The 19784-nt window shown below is 42.9% G+C and overlaps 1 protein-coding gene across 10 annotated transcripts in view; it reads left to right on the top strand.

The window, feature by feature from the left end:
- The window catches only part of ryr1b (ryanodine receptor 1b (skeletal)), a 102393-nt gene that overhangs the window by 53073 nt on the left and 29536 nt on the right, over nucleotides 1-19784 (top strand). For all 10 annotated transcript variants that reach the window (XM_074679029.1, XM_074679034.1, XM_074679035.1 and 7 more), the window contains 37 exons: nucleotides 1025-1469; nucleotides 1549-2112; nucleotides 2196-2396; nucleotides 3695-3806; nucleotides 3894-4037; nucleotides 4137-4410; nucleotides 4496-4613; nucleotides 4708-4840; nucleotides 5126-5220; nucleotides 5312-5447; nucleotides 5528-5711; nucleotides 7137-7248; nucleotides 7366-7486; nucleotides 7568-7737; nucleotides 7826-8046; nucleotides 8142-8232; nucleotides 8382-8522; nucleotides 8616-8779; nucleotides 10775-10853; nucleotides 10939-11028; nucleotides 11116-11256; nucleotides 11400-11477; nucleotides 11568-11643; nucleotides 11750-11873; nucleotides 12842-12957; nucleotides 13048-13115; nucleotides 13206-13327; nucleotides 13575-13624; nucleotides 16234-16294; nucleotides 16409-16535; nucleotides 16629-16737; nucleotides 16846-16927; nucleotides 17021-17151; nucleotides 17248-17568; nucleotides 17650-17890; nucleotides 18583-18670; nucleotides 18765-18857. In XM_074679029.1, the coding sequence (XP_074535130.1) occupies nucleotides 1025-1469; nucleotides 1549-2112; nucleotides 2196-2396; nucleotides 3695-3806; nucleotides 3894-4037; nucleotides 4137-4410; nucleotides 4496-4613; nucleotides 4708-4840; nucleotides 5126-5220; nucleotides 5312-5447; nucleotides 5528-5711; nucleotides 7137-7248; nucleotides 7366-7486; nucleotides 7568-7737; nucleotides 7826-8046; nucleotides 8142-8232; nucleotides 8382-8522; nucleotides 8616-8779; nucleotides 10775-10853; nucleotides 10939-11028; nucleotides 11116-11256; nucleotides 11400-11477; nucleotides 11568-11643; nucleotides 11750-11873; nucleotides 12842-12957; nucleotides 13048-13115; nucleotides 13206-13327; nucleotides 13575-13624; nucleotides 16234-16294; nucleotides 16409-16535; nucleotides 16629-16737; nucleotides 16846-16927; nucleotides 17021-17151; nucleotides 17248-17568; nucleotides 17650-17890; nucleotides 18583-18670; nucleotides 18765-18857 (5623 nt within the window). The remainder of the gene's footprint in view (nucleotides 1-1024; nucleotides 1470-1548; nucleotides 2113-2195; nucleotides 2397-3694; nucleotides 3807-3893; nucleotides 4038-4136; nucleotides 4411-4495; nucleotides 4614-4707; nucleotides 4841-5125; nucleotides 5221-5311; nucleotides 5448-5527; nucleotides 5712-7136; nucleotides 7249-7365; nucleotides 7487-7567; nucleotides 7738-7825; nucleotides 8047-8141; nucleotides 8233-8381; nucleotides 8523-8615; nucleotides 8780-10774; nucleotides 10854-10938; nucleotides 11029-11115; nucleotides 11257-11399; nucleotides 11478-11567; nucleotides 11644-11749; nucleotides 11874-12841; nucleotides 12958-13047; nucleotides 13116-13205; nucleotides 13328-13574; nucleotides 13625-16233; nucleotides 16295-16408; nucleotides 16536-16628; nucleotides 16738-16845; nucleotides 16928-17020; nucleotides 17152-17247; nucleotides 17569-17649; nucleotides 17891-18582; nucleotides 18671-18764; nucleotides 18858-19784) is intronic.

Genomic DNA, 19784 nt, shown 5'->3' on the forward strand with positions numbered 1-19784 from the left:
GGTGCTCGTTAGAAATTTGGATGGATGGATCATTGATGTCTTCATGAAATGGTAGTAACATGTTTTGGTCCAAAAATCCAATAAATCAAGCACAGCAGCATTGTTTCCAGGCTCTCATAGCCCCTCTGTTCAGAACGCTCTGATTTAGTGGGCGTGGCCTTCATATGTAAATGAGCCATCGCTGATACCGCCCCGCTCTTCAGGGTCACTGAGAGCGGCGCCACGAGCTCCGAGTGCACAAAGTTTAGAAAACAGCAAAGCTCGTTTACCGTAACATTACAGGCTAAAACAACAGGCTAACTGCAGCTAAAGTTAGCATCCTGAAGCTAACACAGAGACAGGGGAGGCACTGAGGAAAAGCTCTTCCATCTGCTCCACAGCACACAGCATTTAAAATACTCACGTTTCCAGGGTCCCAGGTTTGTTGGAGGATGGTTGGTAATGCGCCTGGATTCAGGACCAGTCTATTCGCTAGCCCTCTGTTGGACTGTCCAAAGCTGGAAAAGCAGTTTTACTGAGTGTAGCTGGCACATTTCCTTGATAAATGAACTCTAGACACTTAGTCTTGTCTTCTTCCGAGATGGGAAGCTTGTGCATGGAACTATGTGACTGTTTACAGCCAAAAACAGAGCAGTGATGGTCATTCAACTTTGGCATTCTCCAATCAGGTCAGACTTGCTCCTGATTGGTCAAAAAAGGGAATCGCTGATGTCAACAAATCCTCAAAATCTAAACAGCTTGTTTTGGGTCAGGATTTCACATTCACAAGCTCTACTAAATACAGGTTTTGTCATTAAATATCACATTTTGTGGGCTGGGAGGAAAGCCAAAGACCCACAAATTTCACTAAAAGACTTTATGAAGTGATTTTTGCATAATATGGGACCTTTAAGAAAAATGAATTAATACCCACAGTAAATTGGATAAGTAATTTTAAGAGACAGAAAAGTACAGAAAAAGTGCTCAAATAAACTGGTATCACTGATCTCCTTCATTATCAAAGTCTTGTTTTTTTTTGTCTCAGGTGTATCGACATCCTGGAGCTGTCCGAGCGTCTGGACCTGATGAAGTTCCACTTCCACACCCTCATGCTTTACTGTGCTGTGTGTGCGCTCGGTAACAACCGTGTGGCCCACGCTCTGTGCAGCCATGTGGATGAATCCCAGCTTTTCTATGCCATCGAGAACACCTACCTGCCCGGGCCTCTCCGCAGCGGCTACTATGACTTGCTCATCAGCATTCACCTCGAGTCTGCCAAACGGGCGCGCCTGGGAACCAACAGAGAGTTTATCGTCCCCATGACTGAGGAGACTCTGAGCATCCACCTCTACCCAGATGCAAAGAAAGCCCATTCTCTCCCAGGTGTCGGCCTCACGACCTGCTTACGCCCTAAGTTACACTTCTCATCCATCAACTTTGTCGGCACCGACCCCGATCTGTACACCATCAGTCCGATTTTCCCCCTGCAGGTAAGAGATCAGAGAAGTTTCCTAGAAAAAATTGTGAAATTGAGCTGCCTTTTGCTGATTTTTAATCCTTTGTTTTCAGGAGCTGAAGACCAAAGCCATTAGCATGCTAACAGAAGCCGTGCTGGATGGTAGCCAGGCCATGCGGGATCCAGTCGGAGGCAGCGTTGAGTTCCACTTCGTCCCGATCCTCAAGCTCATCAGCACCCTGCTCATCATGGGCATCTTCAACGACGAGGACACCAAGCACATCCTCAAGATGATCGACCCCAACGTCTTCAGCGGAAAAGAGGAAGAAGAGGAGGAAGAGAAAGCTGAAGAGGGCGGAGCTGCTGACGAGGAAGCAGAAGAGGAGGAGGAGAAAGATGAGGATGAAGAAGCTGAGCTCGAGGACGAAGGGGTCGGCGATGAGGAGGAGCTGAAGGAGCTGGAAAAAGCAGAGCATGAAGGGGAGGAGGCTGAGCCCAAAGAGACGGCGGAGGGAGAGGAGAAGGAGGAGGGAGAGGCTAAAGGAGGAAAGGTGGATGGAGAGAAGGCAGAGGAGGAGAAGGAGGCGGAGGCAGGAGAAGCTGAGGCCAAAGAGGAAGAGGAGGGTCTGGAGGAGGGATTGCTGCAGATGAAGCTTCCAGAGTCTGTCAAGCTGCAGGTCGATATTCAAACTGTTTCCTGTTTCTTCTATTGCAGCTTCACAGTCCTCCATCTTTAACTTTCTCTTTCTGACGTTTACAGATGTGCACGCTGCTGCAGTACTTCTGCGACTGCGAGCTGCGTCACAGAGTTGAAGCTATCGTGGCTTACTCAGACCAGTTCGTCCATGAGATTCAAAACAACCAGCGCATTCGTTACAACCTGTTGATGAGGGCTTTTACCATGTCAGCCGCTGAGACTGCAAGACGGACACGCGAGTTCCGCTCACCTCCACAAGACCAGGTACTGGATCGATTAGGGTCCTTGCGTGAAGGGAGAAGACCACATTGTTTTGATTTGTTTCTTTCTTCTTCTTACTCTGGACTTTGAGCTCTAATTTTACCCCCTAAACATGCTCAAAAACTCACCAAAGTTGGCACACACCTCTCAATCAGCAAAAAATGTATATGTGATACTAAACTTGACCCCAACATCCCATAGTTTTCTCTCTAGCGCCACCTTAGCACTCAAAAAAACAATAAAATACCTCTAACAAGTAGGGATGGGTACCAAATTAGGTGCTTTTATAGGTACTGACCGGAATCAAAGGTTCCATGTTTTGGTACCTGAATGCATCCTTGTGACTGTGAGGGAGTGGAAGAGAAGGTAATTTTTCATGCTAGACATGAACAGAGCATTTCAAGGAATGCTAAAGAATAAGTATGTTAAATTAAAAAAAAAACACTTTATCTTTACACAAATTAATATTTTTTGGCACATAAACACAAAAAAGTGCAGAAAACTGGTACCATTGAGTACCGATACCTATTACCAGGTACCAGGCATCGGTACCTTATCATTTCAAATGTGAAAGGTACCCATCCCTACTAACGGTCAGTAGCAATGTCATAAAGAGATAAGACAAAAATGATAAAGGGTACCGTGGACCTATCTTGAACAGGATGCCTGCAATTTGCCTTTCAAAATAAGATTTTCCCACATTTTTACCCTTTCTACAAAAAGGATCTCCAATGGAGCCATAAGCGGTATCGGCTTGAAAATCGCCAAGATGACAGATTGGACCCTGCTTTACAAAAGTTCTTAAAAGAGTTGTTATTTTGGAAATGGTTTTCAAATGATGAGCCCTCTAAGTCGGTAAACCCCAAACAAGCCCCCTCAGCTCCCTCCATTAGAATGAATGGGAATAGATGGATCAGCTCCACGCAAGCTGCCGCATTTGGGCCTCTACACAAAAAAGTAAAAATCGTACACCTTAAAAAATGACATGGATGGATTCCTGACAAAATTTCCTACAGAAATATCATATTTTTTACAGTGAATTAGGTAAAATTGTGCCCTCTATGAGGAGTTGTTTGTAATTTTTTGTCAACTTCACTCCTCACAGAGCAGCAGTTGGTGATGATGTCACACACTGATTAGAATCTCAGTGCAGCTGGTCATGTGACTCACTGATGGAGGGAAAATTTTATGTTTTCAAACACACACATTATAAAGGGATGAAACTTTGACACAAAGGGACATCACAATTAAAATATATCTAAAAAAAACCTCATGAGATGTTTTATTTACTCTTCTCCAAGGTTCTTCTCCTGACAAACTTTAAGCACGGCCCAGAGGAGGAGGAATGTCCGGTTCCTGAGGAGGTCCGGGACACTCTGGGAGAGTTTCACAATGACATCCTGCTTCACTGCGGTGAGAAGTCCTTTCAAGATCCTGTTTTTGTTGACTTTCATGTTAAATCTATTGGGCTTTTAATAAAGAGTTCTGCTTTGAATACAGGTATACACATTGAGGAGGAGGCTGAGGAAGAAGAGGTGGACACCTCACTGAGAGGAAGACTCCTCAGTCTGGTCGATAAGGTCAAGAATTTACGCAAGAAGCAGGAAGAGGATAAGCCCGAGGTCGAGGAGGAGCCAAAACCAAGTGAGATGAGCAGACTTCGCTGAAAGACGATTCATAACCTGGAAATGTTTGAACCAGATACTCAGACATGCTGTTCCTCTTGTTGTCTTCATCACTCAGGCACCCTTCAGGAGCTGATCTCCCACACCATGATCCACTGGGCCCAGGAGTCCTTCATCCAGAACCCTGAGCTGGTGCGTCTGATGTTCAGCTTGCTCCACAGGCAGTACGATGGCCTCGGCGAGCTGATCCGAGCTCTACCCAAAGCCTACGCTATCAACGCCGTGTCGGTTCAGGACACCATGGATTTGTTGGAGTGTTTGGGGCAGATCAGGTCGCTGCTGATCGTTCAGATGGGTCCAGAGGAGGAGCGGCTCATGATTCAGAGCATCGGGTTAGTGTCGGATTAACGACCTGTAGTTCATAATCATCTTATGGGACTGAAACCATCAATCTGATGTTTATCTTCGTGTTTTTAGAAACATCATGAACAACAAAGTTTTCTACCAGCACCCCAATCTGATGAGAGCACTCGGCATGCACGAGACTGTAATGGAGGTGATGGTCAACGTGTTGGGCGGCGGCGGAGACTCAAAGGTAACCCAGTTTGTTTTATCTGCTTTCCTCAGTCCGACCAAGAGTCAACTCTCAAGTGTCAGAATTAATGTTGTTAAACTTTCTCCGTCTCCAGGAAATTCGATTCCCCCAAATGGTGACCAACTGCTGTCGTTTCTTGTGCTACTTCTGTCGTATCAGCCGACAGAATCAGCGCTCCATGTTTGACCATCTGAGCTATCTGCTGCAGAACAGCGGCATCGGCTTGGGTCAGTCACTGCATCTTTTAGCTCTGAAGAACATTAAATGTCTTCATCAATTTAGGATATTTAGAAAGTGATGGTATAAAGATCAAATTGTCCACTTCCCTATTAAAAGAGATATTTTCTTTAAACGTGTGTTACATTAGTTTCATTAAGAAGACATCAAAGTTTCTTTAAGGCATGAAAAAATCAAGAAGATCTTGTTCAGACGTTTTCTATTTGCAGGTTTTGTGGCTACAGGATTCAATGAATGTACAAATCAGAGTCACTGTTTGTGTTTTCCATTCGTAGGTATGCGTGGATCCACTCCTCTGGATGTGGCTGCAGCTTCCTGCATCGACAACAATGAGCTGGCCTTGGCTCTGCAGGAGCAGGACCTTGAAATGGTTTGAAAAGTCTGAATGGATTGAAAGGAAGAAAGAAAAAAAAGTTTTTTATTTAGCTGATAAAGTGTCTTGGTGTGGTTTGCTGATGTAGGTGGTGACGTACTTGGCCGGCTGTGGGCTCCAGATGTGTCCGATGCTCCTCTCTAAAGGCTACCCCGACATCGGCTGGAACCCCTGTGGAGGAGAGCGCTACCTGGACTTCCTCCGCTTTGCTGTCTTTGTGAACGGTCAGCATCCTCGTACTCTGACTGTATTTTTAGTTTTGGGATGCGAGTTGTCACTAACACGGTGCTCTTGCTCTTCGCAGGAGAAAGCGTTGAGGAGAACGCCAACGTTGTGGTGCGTCTGCTCATCCGTCGGCCCGAGTGCTTCGGCCCTGCCCTGAGAGGAGAGGGTGGTAACGGTCTTCTGGCTGCCATGGAGGATGCTATCAAGATCTCGGAGGATCCGGCAAGAGATGGACCGACTGTGAAGAAAGACAGACGCTTCATGTAAGAAATTGAACAGGAGTCATGACACATCCAGCCCCTGCACAAGGGTTTTGATCTTATGTTTTGATGTTTTAACAAGAATCTCTTTTTTTTCACATTGTTTACGGAGTCCCTGCAGATTCTTAAGAAGTCTTAAAAGGCATTAAATGAATCTAAAAACAAGGCCTTAGATGGTCTCTAATTGGGCTTTAGTAATAGTAGGGTTGTCCTGATCCAATACACTCATCGGTACCGGTAATATGACCTGGTTAAGGGGTTTAAGTTTGTTGCAATACGGTTCATTTTATAAAGCAAAATAAAAATAGAGTAAAATAGAAAATACTTAATTTAATACTTAATTTATCCATGAGGGGAAATTCAGGAGGAGTCACAGCAGCAAACAAGAAAACAAAAGTAAGAAAGTGTATAGAAAGTGCAAAAAGGTCCATAAGAAAATAGATGCTGACAACTTGTCCATCATTGTCCAGTCAGCCAGCCTCCACCTCCACAGGGTCCAGGACTGAGCTTCTTCAGCAGTCTGTTCAGTCTCTGTCTCCTGGATCCTGTCTGCTCACAGCAGGTGAAGCTCCTCCAATGTGGCGTTGGTGTCTGGTGTTAGCTCCGTTAGCCATGTCTGTGAATAGCATGATGCTACTCTGCCCTCTGGTATTCCCTCTGTTGCTGGGTTAGCATGGCTAGCTTGTCCATCTTATTGGAGATAGATCTTACGTTCCCAATAACGATGGATGGATGGACAGGTCGATGTCATCACTTCTTAGCTCACACCTGAGAACCAGCACGTCGTCCTCACCTCCTTCTTCTCACCTTATGGGGAAACATCTGGCCTAGCACCAGTTAGCATTGGCAAGCTACAGGCTGCTAACACCTGATTTCACATGTAATCAATGTGGTCATAGGTACATGCAGGATCTCCAGACAAACACAGGAGCAAAAATAGTAAAAGTATCACTGAAGACAAAACCAGTTTGGTGTCCACGACCAACAAATGAACCATACAAAGTAAAAGTCCACTCCAAATACAAAGATGACGAAAAAGAGACAAAAAATTACAAGAAACGGACAAAGAAGACAGAGCTGCTGCTACAGGCAGCTACAACCAACAGGGCGGCGCCAGGCAACGAAAACAAAGCAACATATGATATGTATGTAATACTGGATACATTATTTCTAAGGGCCTGAAAATGTAGGTATCGGTATCGGCAAAACATATCATGAAAAAAATGGCTCAGAAGTCAAGAAATCTGTATCAGGACATTCCTACTAAATAGTCCAAAATCTCAAAACAAATTCTAACATTTTTTTTAATTTTTTGAAGATTAATGGCATTAAAAAGTCTTAAAAAGTCTTGAATTTAACTTGCCTTAAACTGTAGGCACCCTGGTTTGTTTTTGTACTTTAAAAAGCCACACTGTTTTTGATTTCTAGGTTTGGTGGTGAGGAACAGCACGAAGAAAACCGTGTACATTTGGGAAACGCCATCATGTCGTTCTACTCGGCTCTCATCGATCTGCTGGGTCGCTGTGCCCCTGAGATGCATGTGAGAAGCTTTTCACACCATTAATTCCTGCTCAGCCTCGAGGCTCAGTACCTCAGCGTGTGGCTCATGAGAAGTGATTAATTTCACACAGCGTGTCTTAAATGTTCATACCCACAGCTGATCCAAGCAGGCAAGGGTGAGGCTCTGAGGATCAGGGCAATCCTGAGGTCTCTGGTGCCCATCGAGGACCTGGTGGGAGTCATCAGTTTGCCGGTGCAGATTCCTGCTTATGGAAAAGGTGAGGATCTGATAAGTTTTAGTCAAAATCTCACATTTTGTTGCTTTCTGCTTACGCAATCTGAAATCTCTTAAACCACAGAGGGTCATATTATCGAGCCAAAGATGTCTGCCAGTTTTGTGCCAGACCACAAAGCCTCCATGGTGCTGTTCCTCGACAGAGTGTACGGCATTGAGAACCAGGACTTCTTGCTCCATGTGCTGGAGGTTGGCTTCCTTCCTGACATGAGGGCGGCAGCTTCTCTGGACACAGTGAGTAGAAAATCAGCCAGAAACGTGTTCACTCGTGAGACTTTCCTTTCAGTACGGATCATTTTCTCATCATCTTCTTTATTAACAGGTCGCTTTCAGCACAACTGAAATGGCTCTGGCACTGAACCGCTACCTCTGCTCAGCTGTTTTGCCTCTACTCACCAAGTGTGCCCCGCTGTTTGCCGGAACGGACCACCGCGCCATCATGATCGACTCCATGCTCCACACCATCTACCGTTTGTCCCGCGGCCGAGCCCTCACCAAGGCTCAGAGGGACGTCATCGAGGAGTGCCTCATGTCGCTTTGCAAGTCAGTATCAATCCAGATTTTCTGCAGAGTCAAAGGAGATTAAGATTATGAAATGAGGTCTAATTAAAACGTGCAAACCTTGATGTCCCTTTCAGGTACCTTCGACCCTCCATGCTGCAGCATCTGCTCAGACGGCTCGTGTTTGATGTGCCCATCCTCAATGAATATGCAAAGATGCCTCTCAAGGTGTGTTGGATTAAATGTCTTCAGTAGTTCATAAATGAGTTGAAATTGCTGACAGATCAAACACAGATTGGAGTAATTTTCTTGTAGATGGAGTATTTTTATTGCAATCTTCCACCTTTGAATTTCCATCTCCATTTCAACTCTTCCAGCTGCTGACGAATCACTACGAGCGCTGTTGGAAGTACTACTGCTTACCCAATGGTTGGGCTAACTTTGGAGTGACCTCAGAGGAGGAGCTGCATCTTTCTCGTAAACTGTTTTGGGGAATCTTTGAGTCTTTGGCACACAAGGTGATACATAAATGTTGTTATATTCACATGTTAATACTGGAAAGGGTCACACTCAGCATTGACCTGAAATCTCTGGTGTCGTCCAATCTTTAGAAATTTGATGCAGAGCTCTTCAAGATCGCCATGCCCTGCCTCTGTGCGATAGCTGGGGCCATCCCTCCTGACTATGTGGACGCCAGCTACTCGTCTCACACTGAGAAGAAGGCCTCTGTGGACGCTGAAGGCAACTTTGATCCTAAACCTGTGGAAACTACAAAGTAAGAAGGAAAATACACAAGTACAAACAACAGAGTTAATGACAGAAGAAGCTTTGCGCACTGGTTATGCTGACTTGTCTGTAGCTAGACGGCGAGTTAACGTTCCCAAATTCTTCACATAAACACACAGAGTTTCATATTTGCTTTATTTTACTGTAGTCGCAATAATTTATATTGCCTAAAATAAAGGAACTTCAAAGATAGGTCAAAAGTGGTGAGAACTCTCACTCTGTCGCTATTTCTGAAAACCAAAGAATGCAGAGTGCTCACTCTGACACTATTTTCCAAACGTAACAAAATTACTTGCTTACTTTTTAGTATCCTAATAAGGGCTGTCACTTTAACATGTTAATTAGATTAATTAATTACACCACCAATTAACACATCACAAAAATTAATGCGATTAACTCGGTAGCTGCCAGCCATTTTCAGAGCATCTTGAACGATCTTTCAAGACCCAAATAATATTGTTTTCTATGACTATGTAAACACCAAAACTACCTAAGAAGAGTGGAATCTCTTCTTTTATGTCTTACTTCCTGTTTTTGATCCAAAAAACAGACAAAAGACACTTTTTTAATCAGTGTATCATTCGTCCGTTCCATATCTGTTTTAGAATCATTTCTCATTTTCAAATCAAAAATCAGAAAACAAATAACGGCATATTTTTCGCTGTTTTGATTTTGTTATGAAATTTAAAATAGAATATGAGAGAATGGAATTATCATGGAATTTTTGTTCTATTTGTTTTTGGTTTGTATCATTTTCGATGTGTTGTGACCTGGGAGTTGTTAACTTTTTCTCAGGGAGGCCAATCTTTAACCAAGCAGATCTTGAAACCTGTTCACAGAGATAGAGAAGGTGATATACAGTGAGTGACATATAAATAGACCACTATGGCCACACTAGAACAATACACCGATGTTATTAAGCAGTTGTTTGAAGCTGGTAAGACCCACACAGACATTTCGGAGACGTTGCAGGAAATGGGTGTCCGGAGATGCTCTGCAATGAGTGTCAGACGTTTCTGAATCCAACACAACCTCAGGCGGAAACGTCATGTTACTGATGCCTCCTAAGTGTGACACGCTTTCCCCACATACACGTCCACCATCCTTGACAAAAACATTAACTAATAATAAGTCAATAACTCCTCGGTCACAACACATCGAAAATGATACAAACTAAAAATGAATAGAACAAAAATCCCATGATAATTCCGTTCTCTCAGGGTCTATTTTTTTTATTTCAAAACAAAATCCAAACAGCAAAAAATAGGCCGTTATTTGTTTTCAGATTTTTGATTTGAAAACAAGACATGAAATAAGTTGTTATCTGTTTTCCGATTTTGGATTCTAAAACGGAAAAGCAACACATCCTCAGTTGGAGCGTGAGCTGCCTGAACTTTTCTGACTTGCAGCGTCTCACTATGCCTCTGTCATCTCACATCTTCTCCTCATATCCATGTTGAGCTCTCATTTGAAGAGCACACTGCTCTCACCCACAGTAGTTCACAAGCAGGATTTTGATTGACAAACTCAATCAAATCTTCTCTTCTTTGTGTATTCATTTGATTTGTGATGCTTTACAATTTTTTAACATCCTAGAATTCAAATTCTTTATTTAGGAAACTTAAGCAGATACGAGATTAAAATGTGATTAATTTGATTAATTAATTACAAATCTGTAATTAATTAGATTAAGTTGTTTAATCGCCTGACAGCGCTAATCTGAATCCATTTTAACTAAATTATTCATCCTATCCACTTACTAGATTCAAGTTGTTACCTTAACTTTAAAGGCAGCACAATAATGATGTAATGCATCATGATACGGATACAAAGTCAATTATTTAAAGCAGTGTAATGCAATATAATACAAAAACTCAATTCCTATAATTCACATGCAGGGCACCCTAAGGTAAACAGCAGACAAAGCTTACATTTAGATGATAATTTGTAACCTGTAACTAATCATGGGTTCATTTATTCATAGCACCATCATCCCAGAGAGGCTGGATGCCTTTATCAACAAATATGCAGAGCACACCCATGACAAATGGGCCTTTGAAAAGGTCAGTGAGCAACATTGATCATTTTATTATGTGAAAAAATATTTGAAAGTGTGTAAAATCATCTCTATGGTTTAATAATTTTCAGATTCAAAACAACTGGACCTACGGGGAGGTGTTAGACGAGAACGCTAAGACCCACCCGATGCTCCGTCCGTATAAAACCTTCTCTGAAAAGGTAACAAGTCAAAAAAACGCGTCTTCTAAAAAATATAAAAATTCTTTACATGATTACATGAAAATTTCCCTCTCTCTCTGCCTTAAGGACAAAGAGATTTATCGCTGGCCAATCAAAGAGTCCATCAAAGCCATGCTGGCATGGGAGTGGACTCTGGAGAAAGCCAGAGACGGAGAGGATGATGCTGAGAAGAAGGCTACAACTCGTAAGATCTCCCAAACTGCTCAGGTACAGGAGGGAAAAGTTGTGCAGCCCACTTTGAAGTGTTTGACATGTTGTTTCTTTCTCCTTTCACCTCTTAGATTTCATAAGGGGTCCCTGCACCTCACATAGAAAACCTCTTATCTGTTTGATGTCTTTTCTGTCCTCAGGCCACGTACGACCCCAGTCACGGGTACAACCCTCAGCCCATAGACATCGCAGGAATGGCCCTGTCCAGAGAGCTGCAGGTAAGTATCTCACTCTGAAAGGACGCGTATTTACTCTAACCACTTGTCAGAAGCTAGAGGATTAAATTATCTTGTCATCCATCCAAACAGTCCATGGCTGAGCAGCTGGCTGAAAACTATCACAACACCTGGGGCAGGAAGAAGAAGCTGGAGCTACAGGCCAAAGGTAAAAGGGGGTTTTTGACACATCAAAGACTTTAACCTTTTTCTTTATGGCGGTTTCTTCTTTGTAGTCTATTAGATCAAAAAATCTCTTTTCTCCCTCCTGAAAGGCGGTGGCACCCATCCCTTGCTTGTGCCGTATGACACCCTGACGGCTAAAGAGAAGGCCAGGGACAGAGAGAAGGCCCAGGACCTGCTCAAGTTCCTCCAGCTCAATGGATATGCAGTGACAAGGTGAGCAGGATGTTCTTTAAAGGTCCCATATTCTCCTTTTCTGCAGTTTAATATGGATCATTGATGCCTTCATGAAATGGTAGTAACATGTTTTGGTTCATATGCACTCGGAGCTCGTGGCCCCGCTCTTCCACGTCACTGAGAGCGGCGCCATGAGCTCTGAGTGCACAATGTTTAGAAAACAGTGAAGCTCGTTTACCGTAACATTACAGGCTAAAACAACAGGCTAACAGCAGCTAAAGTTAGCATCCTGAAGCTAACACAGAGACAGGGGGGGACACTGAGGAAAAGCTCTTACATCTGCTCCACAGCACACAGCATTTAAAATACTCACAATTCCAGGGTCAGAGGTTTGTTGGTGGATGGTTGGTAATGCACCTGGATTCAGGACCAGTCTATTGGCTCGCCCTCTGTTGGACTGTCCAAAGTTGGAAAAGCAGTCGGCCGTGAAGTGACTAACACACACATGTACAGTTTTACTGGGTGTAGCTGGCACATTTCCCTCATAAATGAACTCTAGACACTTAGTCTGTCTTCTTCTGAGATGGGAAGCTTGAGCATGGAACTGTGTGGCTTTTTACAGCCAAAAACAGAGCAGTGATGGCTCTTCAACTTTGGCATTCTGAACAACAGCGGGGAGGGGAGTGGGCGGGGGGTTGTATCTGCTCCAGTGGACCAATCAGGTCAGACTTGCTCCTGATTGGTCAAAAAGGGAATCGCTGACATCGGCAAATCCCCAAATCCAAACAGCTCGTTTTATGTCAGGATTTTACATTCACAAGCTCTACTAAGTACAGGTTTTGTCATTAAATATCACATTTTGTGGGCTTGGAGGAAAGCCAAAGACCCACAAATTTCTCTAAAAGACTTAATAAAGTGATTTTTGCATAATATGGGACCTTTTATCACCCTGATGTTTATTTCTTTTGCTCTTTATCACATTTTACACCTGTTATCACCATCCTCAGGGGTCTTAAGGACATGGAGCAGGATATCTCCTCCATCGAGAAGCGTTTCGCCTACGGCTTCCTCCAGAAGCTCCTGAAGTGGATGGACATCGCTCAGGAGTTCATTGCTCATCTCGGTGCTGTGGTTTGAAGAACTTACCTTTTTACCATCTACTCAAACATGCCTCTTTTCACTGATCTCTGACTTGTTTTCCTTTTCACCACAGAGGCTGTGGTTAGCAGTGGTAGAGTGGAGAAGTCTCCACATGAGCAAGAGATCAAATTCTTCGCCAAAGTAAGCTGCTTGATGCATTTCTAGGTTTTAAATCTTTTTGGAAAATGCTTCGAAGACGTCTCCTGTAAAGCTTTGTTGATCCTTTCACAGATCCTCCTGCCCCTGGTGAACCAGTACTTCAAGAACCACTGCCTCTACTTCCTCTCTACTCCTGCTAAAGTCTTGGGTAGTGGCGGACACTCCTCCAACAAAGAGAAGGAGATGATTGCCAGGTATGTGCAGTTAAACTCTGACTTTCTTTCCTCTCTTTCTGAATTACCTACCTTGAACTCTTGAGTACTTTGGAGGTGACAGTGTCTGTCCACTCCCTGGTCCATGTCTCCTCATCTGTCTCCTATTGTGCAGTATTCTTTTTCCCTGACTTCCCTTTTGCTTTCTGTGTCACCTCAAACATCTCTCCGGCCCTGTTTGCCCTTACCGTCCTCTCCCTCCGTTTCCTCTTTTCTCCTTCTACCTCAGTATCTTCTGTAAGTTGGCTGCTTTGGTGAGGCACAGAGTTTCCCTTTTTGGTAAGGAATCTGCATGGTGGTGTTACGCCCTGTCTCCATCCTCGTCCATTTCTGTCTGTTTTCCTGTGGAATTCTGGATCTTTCCCACTTCCTTTTCTTCCATTTACAAACTGATGTCATCAACATAGAGTCACAGCTCCACATTTCATCCAGCCTCTAATGCTTTCTGTCTCTCCTAACTGGATCTCCTCATCTAATGCTTCTCTCTCTTTAGCACAGCTTCTGCTTGGCTTTGGTGTTTTGCAAACTGGGGCTTGATGCATTGCTTATATATCTGACTCCAGGTGTTTTTGGAGTTTTCTGTTTTCCTTTAAGGACTTAGACTCAGATTGGGATGAATAACTGTGAGGGATTTGAAGCATGAATGTCTGTGATGGTGTCAGGTAACTATAGATGAGGCTGTACTTCGTAAGTAAATACAGAAATGAGGCAGGTTGTATCGTTCTTAATCTTCCACACCTTTGAACATATGTTTCCTGTCAGTCAGTCAGGGTTATTTGAACACTGATCACCTGACACTGGCCAACGCTTCACACATTTTATTTCTTTTGAATTGGGGTTGTATAAGGCGATTGTTTCAGCCACAGGAGATCCCAACCATCCACCCCCTTTGCAGAGAAACCGTCCGGAGTACTGTAACAGATACTAGGCTGCAGACAGGGTCAGCTCTATAAAGTAGTTGAGAAGGAATGGGTACCAAATTAGGTACTTTTTTAGGTACTGACCAAATTCTGTCTGTAGTACCGGGCACCGATTCATGTAAAATCAAATCAATGTCAAGGTAAACTTTATTATCCCCAAGGGGCAATTTGTTCTACAGCCAGCAGTAACAGACAGACAACATAGCAACAATAAATACAATAAAAAGCAGTAAATACAGCACCAACATTACAGGGAGTTATTTCGCTTGAATCCTCTAAATGGTGCCATGTTTAGGTACCTAAACGCTCTTTATGACTGTGAGGGAGTGAGACAGACGGCGATTTTCCATACCAGACATGAACACAGCATTTCAAGTTTATATGCTGATAAAGAAATATGTTAAACCTAAAAACTTTTAAATTTTATCCTTAAACAAATTGATATTTATTAACACATAAACAGACAAAAGTAACAAAAATTGGTACCATTGAGTACCAATACCGATGGCCAGGTACCGGGCATCGGTACTGTTTAGTTTCAAATGTGAAAGGTACCATCTCTAGTTGTGAGAAAGCTAATTTCTTTTAACACCATGTTTTAGACGTGAAACCTGTTTGCTTCTGCTTGCAGAAAACTGATCAGATTATCAGGTCCTTTATGTACAAGTCACTAAATTTACTGTTGACATTTGTATTTTTTAGACATGCACCTATTGATTGGTGACGATTTCCTTAATTCTGGGGGATCGGTGATCGGCCCATCCCAACATATGAAACTACACTTATATTCCTCCAGGAAGGTCTGACAGCCAGACGTTGTTGCTTTTTGCTCCAAGACCTAAAACTCAGGACACTTTATTGGTTGTTTAAGTTAAAACATAAAGATTTTATTGTTTCAAAGGTATTGTTCATTGATTTTTAATAAAATATCGGCAGGTCAGGCTTTTTACGGATCTGTGATCAGCCAGAAAATTGTGATTGGTGCCCCCTGTTTTTGCATCTAAGTTTAAATTCCAATAGTAATTTTCTGAAGTAATTTAAGGCAATGAATGCTTTGAATTACTAGACTGGCACAGTATGGTCTGTACAGGTTACTACTTCCTCTCCATCCTTATGATAGTAATGATTTATTTATTTCATATAACTCTTTAAAATTCCCAGACACTCTACAGATTATAAAAATACTTAAAAAAAAAAATCAAATAAAAACATAGTTGAACATCATCAGTGATGTCCCAAATGTGTTTGGGCAATGAGTTGAGGGGGTTGGGTTAACATGTTGAGCAGACCATGGGTTATCATTATGCAATAAAAAAAACATTTGTGGGCTAAATTTCTCTTGATGACACAATTAGCTTCTGCTTTTTTATTTTCTGATCTACCTTCTAAAAGTTGAGGAAAGTTGCTCTAACAGCGATTTTTTGGGATAGGGATGGTGAGTGATGCAGACTGCAGCCATACGTGAGTCACTTGAATCCTCTAACTCAGAAAGATCCTGAAGTATTGAAGTTTCTAAGTCGACTTTATGTTTCCTAGTAACTCTTTCTAGTTGGAGTTTTGTAAAAATTAGCGAAGCTATTTGATTGAACTGACCCTGTCTGCAGCTTCTGTTTTAATTTGGAGCCAAGTCGACCCCTGAAGCTAACTCAGTTACTATTGACAGGAGCCTCACACAACCCTGCTTTACAAAACTGAACTATCCCTTTAAGAAATGATGACAGAAATAGATTTGTGTCGCTGTAGAAGCAACTGTCTCATTCTTACGCAGATGTGTGATCTCAGTACTTTAATATTTGACTTATCTGTGAGGAGAAAGGTGAACGGTTTAATTGTTGTTTTGAGTTTGATCACTGTTCTGTAACACGCTGTACCATGGATGTTTGCTCTGTTTTCTGTTTAAAAGCAGTTTTGAGATTAAGTTTCTGCTCTTCTAAAGTCTGACAACACTTCTATGTTGTTTTCTTTCAGGAACAGACGCGAGTGCAGTGGTTAACTGTCTGCACATCCTCTCACGATCACTGGATGCCAGGTAACCTGAATATAGTCATGTCAAGTCTCCTAGAAAAGCAAATAGAATCAAACAATCTGATGTTTTATGCTTCAATTTGTGTCTTGACTGTTCCTTTATGTGATTCTTTTTTAGGACTGTTATGAAATCTGGCCCTGAGATTGTGAAGGCCGGCCTGCGTCAGTTCTTTGAGAGTGCTGCTGATGACATTGAAAAGATGGTTGAGAATCTGAAACTGGGCAAAGTGTCCAGTCGAAACCAGGTCAGAGACATTTCTGTGCCGCAGGGTTTTATATTCTTGCTTTCTTTTCTTGTGAACTTATCTGTATCTGTGTGTGTGTGTGTGTTTCTGCAGGTAAAGGGTGTGTCCCAGAACATCAACTACACCACCATCGCCCTCCTGCCGGTCCTCACGTCACTGTTTGACCACATCGCCCAGCACCAGTTTGGAGATGATGTTATGTGTGAGTGAAGCTCTTTTAACAGTTCAATCTTTGTCCTTTCAGCTCTGTTTCATAAATATTAGACTCCAATCTGATCTAATGAGACCCTTTTCTTCTTCTCATCCTCAGTGGACGACTTGCAGATATCTTGCTATCGTTTAATGTGCAGCATCTACTCGCTTGGCACGGTGAAGACTCCACACGTAGAGAAGTGAGAAGAGGCTGTGAAAAAGTCTGAGACTCATTTTCTTATTGCTGTTAAAACCAGTAAACAGGACTTAATGGTGTTTTCTTTCCTGTGCAGGCAGCGACCAGCTCTTGGCGAGTGCTTGGCTCACTTAGCGGCTGCGATGCCAGTGGCTTTCCTCGAGCCAGGACTGAACGAGTTCAACTCATTTTCTGTCTACACCACCAAGACTCCAAGAGAGAGATCCAGTGGGTTTTCATGCTTTTAACTCTCCTTTCAGAATTATCTACATTTATTTTATTTTATTTATTTAATATATTGTCATTTCTACTCTTTCTGTTTAGTTCTGGGTCTTCCAAACCAAGTAGAGGAGCTCTGCCCTGACATCCCAGAGCTGGACATCCTGATGAAGGAGATCCATGACCTGGCTGAGTCTGGGGCTCGTTACACAGAAATGCCCCATGTGATCGAGGTCACCCTGCCCATGCTGTGTAACTACCTCCCGCGCTGGTGGGAGAGGGGCCTGGAGAACTTCCCTGAGATGGAGGGTCAACTCTGCACCGCTGTGACCTCTGAGCAGCTGAACCAGCTTCTGGGTAGCATCATGAAGATTGTGGTTAACAACCTGGGTATCGATGAGGCGTCCTGGATGAAGAGATTGGCAGGTTGGTTGAACATTTTCTTGCCAACGTATGTATAATGAGGTCAAGGGCACCTAATTTATTTCTGTCTTTCTATTTGTCCAGTGTTTGCACAGCCCATCGTCAGCAGAGCCAAACCAGAGATGCTCAAATCACACTTCATCCCCACCATGGAGAAGCTGAAGAAGCGATCTGGGAAGGTGGTGGCAGAGGAGGATCAGCTGCGCATGGAGGGAAAGACGGAGGTCGACAGTGAAAATGGAACCATCAGGGATGAGTTTGCCGTGCTGTGTCGCGACCTTTACGCTCTCTACCCCTTACTCATCCGCTACGTGGACAACAACAGGTTGGTCAACTGACCAATGAGAAGATTAATTTATCAAATATATTGTTTATACTGACTTATAATCCTTTAGTATGGTTCTTTGAGCCAAGGGTTACCAACTTCTCAGCTTGCGAGCCCAAATTCATCAGTGCCAGAGTTCAGCGACCTCCTGCCGTGGGAAAACACTAATGGGCCAATCCAAAAAACAAAAACAAAAAAAATGGTTGAAGATGCTGACTCAAGCTGATCAGTAGAGTGATTTAAGGGAACAAAGAACCTGCTGAGAAGCTGCTGAGAAGCTGCTGAGAAGCTGAGGTTGGGCCTAGTATGTGTCTAATGGGCTACATCTAAAAAATCGCTTACCTCTGAAAAACTGTGTTTCACCTGTTATTGGTGAAAATGATGATAAGCTGATGGTAATATGAACAAATGATCTCAAGAAAATAGTCAACAGAAAAATACAGCAACCCAGCTCACCCTCCCTTACTCAAACACCTCAAACTAAAGGTAACAGGTCAACTTCAACCACATGACCAACTGTAAACAAGACCAAAAATAAACAAGCAACAACCAATGAGCAACATAAATAATATGCTAACAATACCATATTAAAAACTGTGGGTCTTCAACATAGAAATGTGAGATAGCATCATAGCATCTTTAATTTACATCTAATGAGCTGAAGTGTTAACCTGTTGTTTTTGTTGTTTCAGGGCCAGGTGGTTGACCTGTCCAGACCCAGATGCAGAGGATCTTTTCAGGATGGTTGGAGAAGTCTTCATTTTCTGGTCCAAATCTCACGTAAGTTTTCTATATTTTTTTATTTCAACCAATTTCTTTGCTTTGCTTTGTTATGTGTTTTTTTTTTGAAAACATTTTTCTTTTTGGTTTGAAGAACTTCAAACGAGAGGAGCAGAACTTTGTGGTGATGAATGAAATCAACAACATGTCGTTCCTGACAGCAGACAGTAAGAGCAAGATGAGCAAGGTGAGCATAAACAGGAAAATAACCCAAAGTAAAACAGTTTTATTCACATCTTTTCATTTCTTTAAGTTGTAACTCATTAAGAAACTAAACTCTAATAATTAATATTTCATTAACACCACCCATTCCAAGCAGGGAAAGGAAACCCCTCTGCTTCTACTTCCTTTTAGTTGTTATTGATAAGAATGTGAGGTAAATGATTCTTCTGTAAAGAATAAGCAGTGTGATGGATGAGGTAGTCATAGGAGTGTTGCTAACTGTGTTTTCTCCTTATATCCTGGGTCGGGTTGGACGCTGGGCCTCTAGGCCGGAGATGGAGAGGTTAGACTGTTTGTGCACGAGCGCTGTGCTGATCGCATGGCACCCTGGGTTTGGGGTTACATTTCATCAAGCTCTCTCATGGATTACACACACTTAAACACAGACCCCAGTATTCACACACACACTGACACACACAAAAATGAGGTTTAAAGGTCCCATATTCTGTTCCTTTTCTGCAGTTTAATATGGATCATTAATGTCTTCATGAAATGGTAGTAACATGTTTTGGTCCATAAAGCCAATAAATCAAGCACAGCAGCATTGTTTCCAGGCTCTCATAGCCCCTCTGTTCAGAACGCTCTGATTTAGTGGGCGTGGCCTTCATATGTAAATGAGCCACCGCTGATACCGCCCCGCTCTTCCACGTCACTGAGAGCGGCGCCACGAGCTCCGAGTGCACAATGTTTAGAAAACAGAGAAGCTCGTTTACCGTAACATTACAGGCTAAAACAACAGGCTAACTGCAGCTAAAGTTAGCATCCTGAAGCTAACACAGAGACAGGGGGGACACTGAGGAAAAGCTCTTACATCTGCTCCACAGCACACAGCATTTAAAATCCTCACATTTTCAGGGTCCCAGGTTTGTTGGTGGATGGTTGGTAATGCGCC

Source organism: Halichoeres trimaculatus, unplaced genomic scaffold (assembly GCF_033239565.1).
Source record: "Halichoeres trimaculatus isolate MK-OKI-2021-1 unplaced genomic scaffold, fHalTri1.1 fHalTri1_scaffold_9, whole genome shotgun sequence".
Lineage (NCBI taxonomy): Eukaryota > Metazoa > Chordata > Actinopteri > Labriformes > Labridae > Halichoeres > Halichoeres trimaculatus.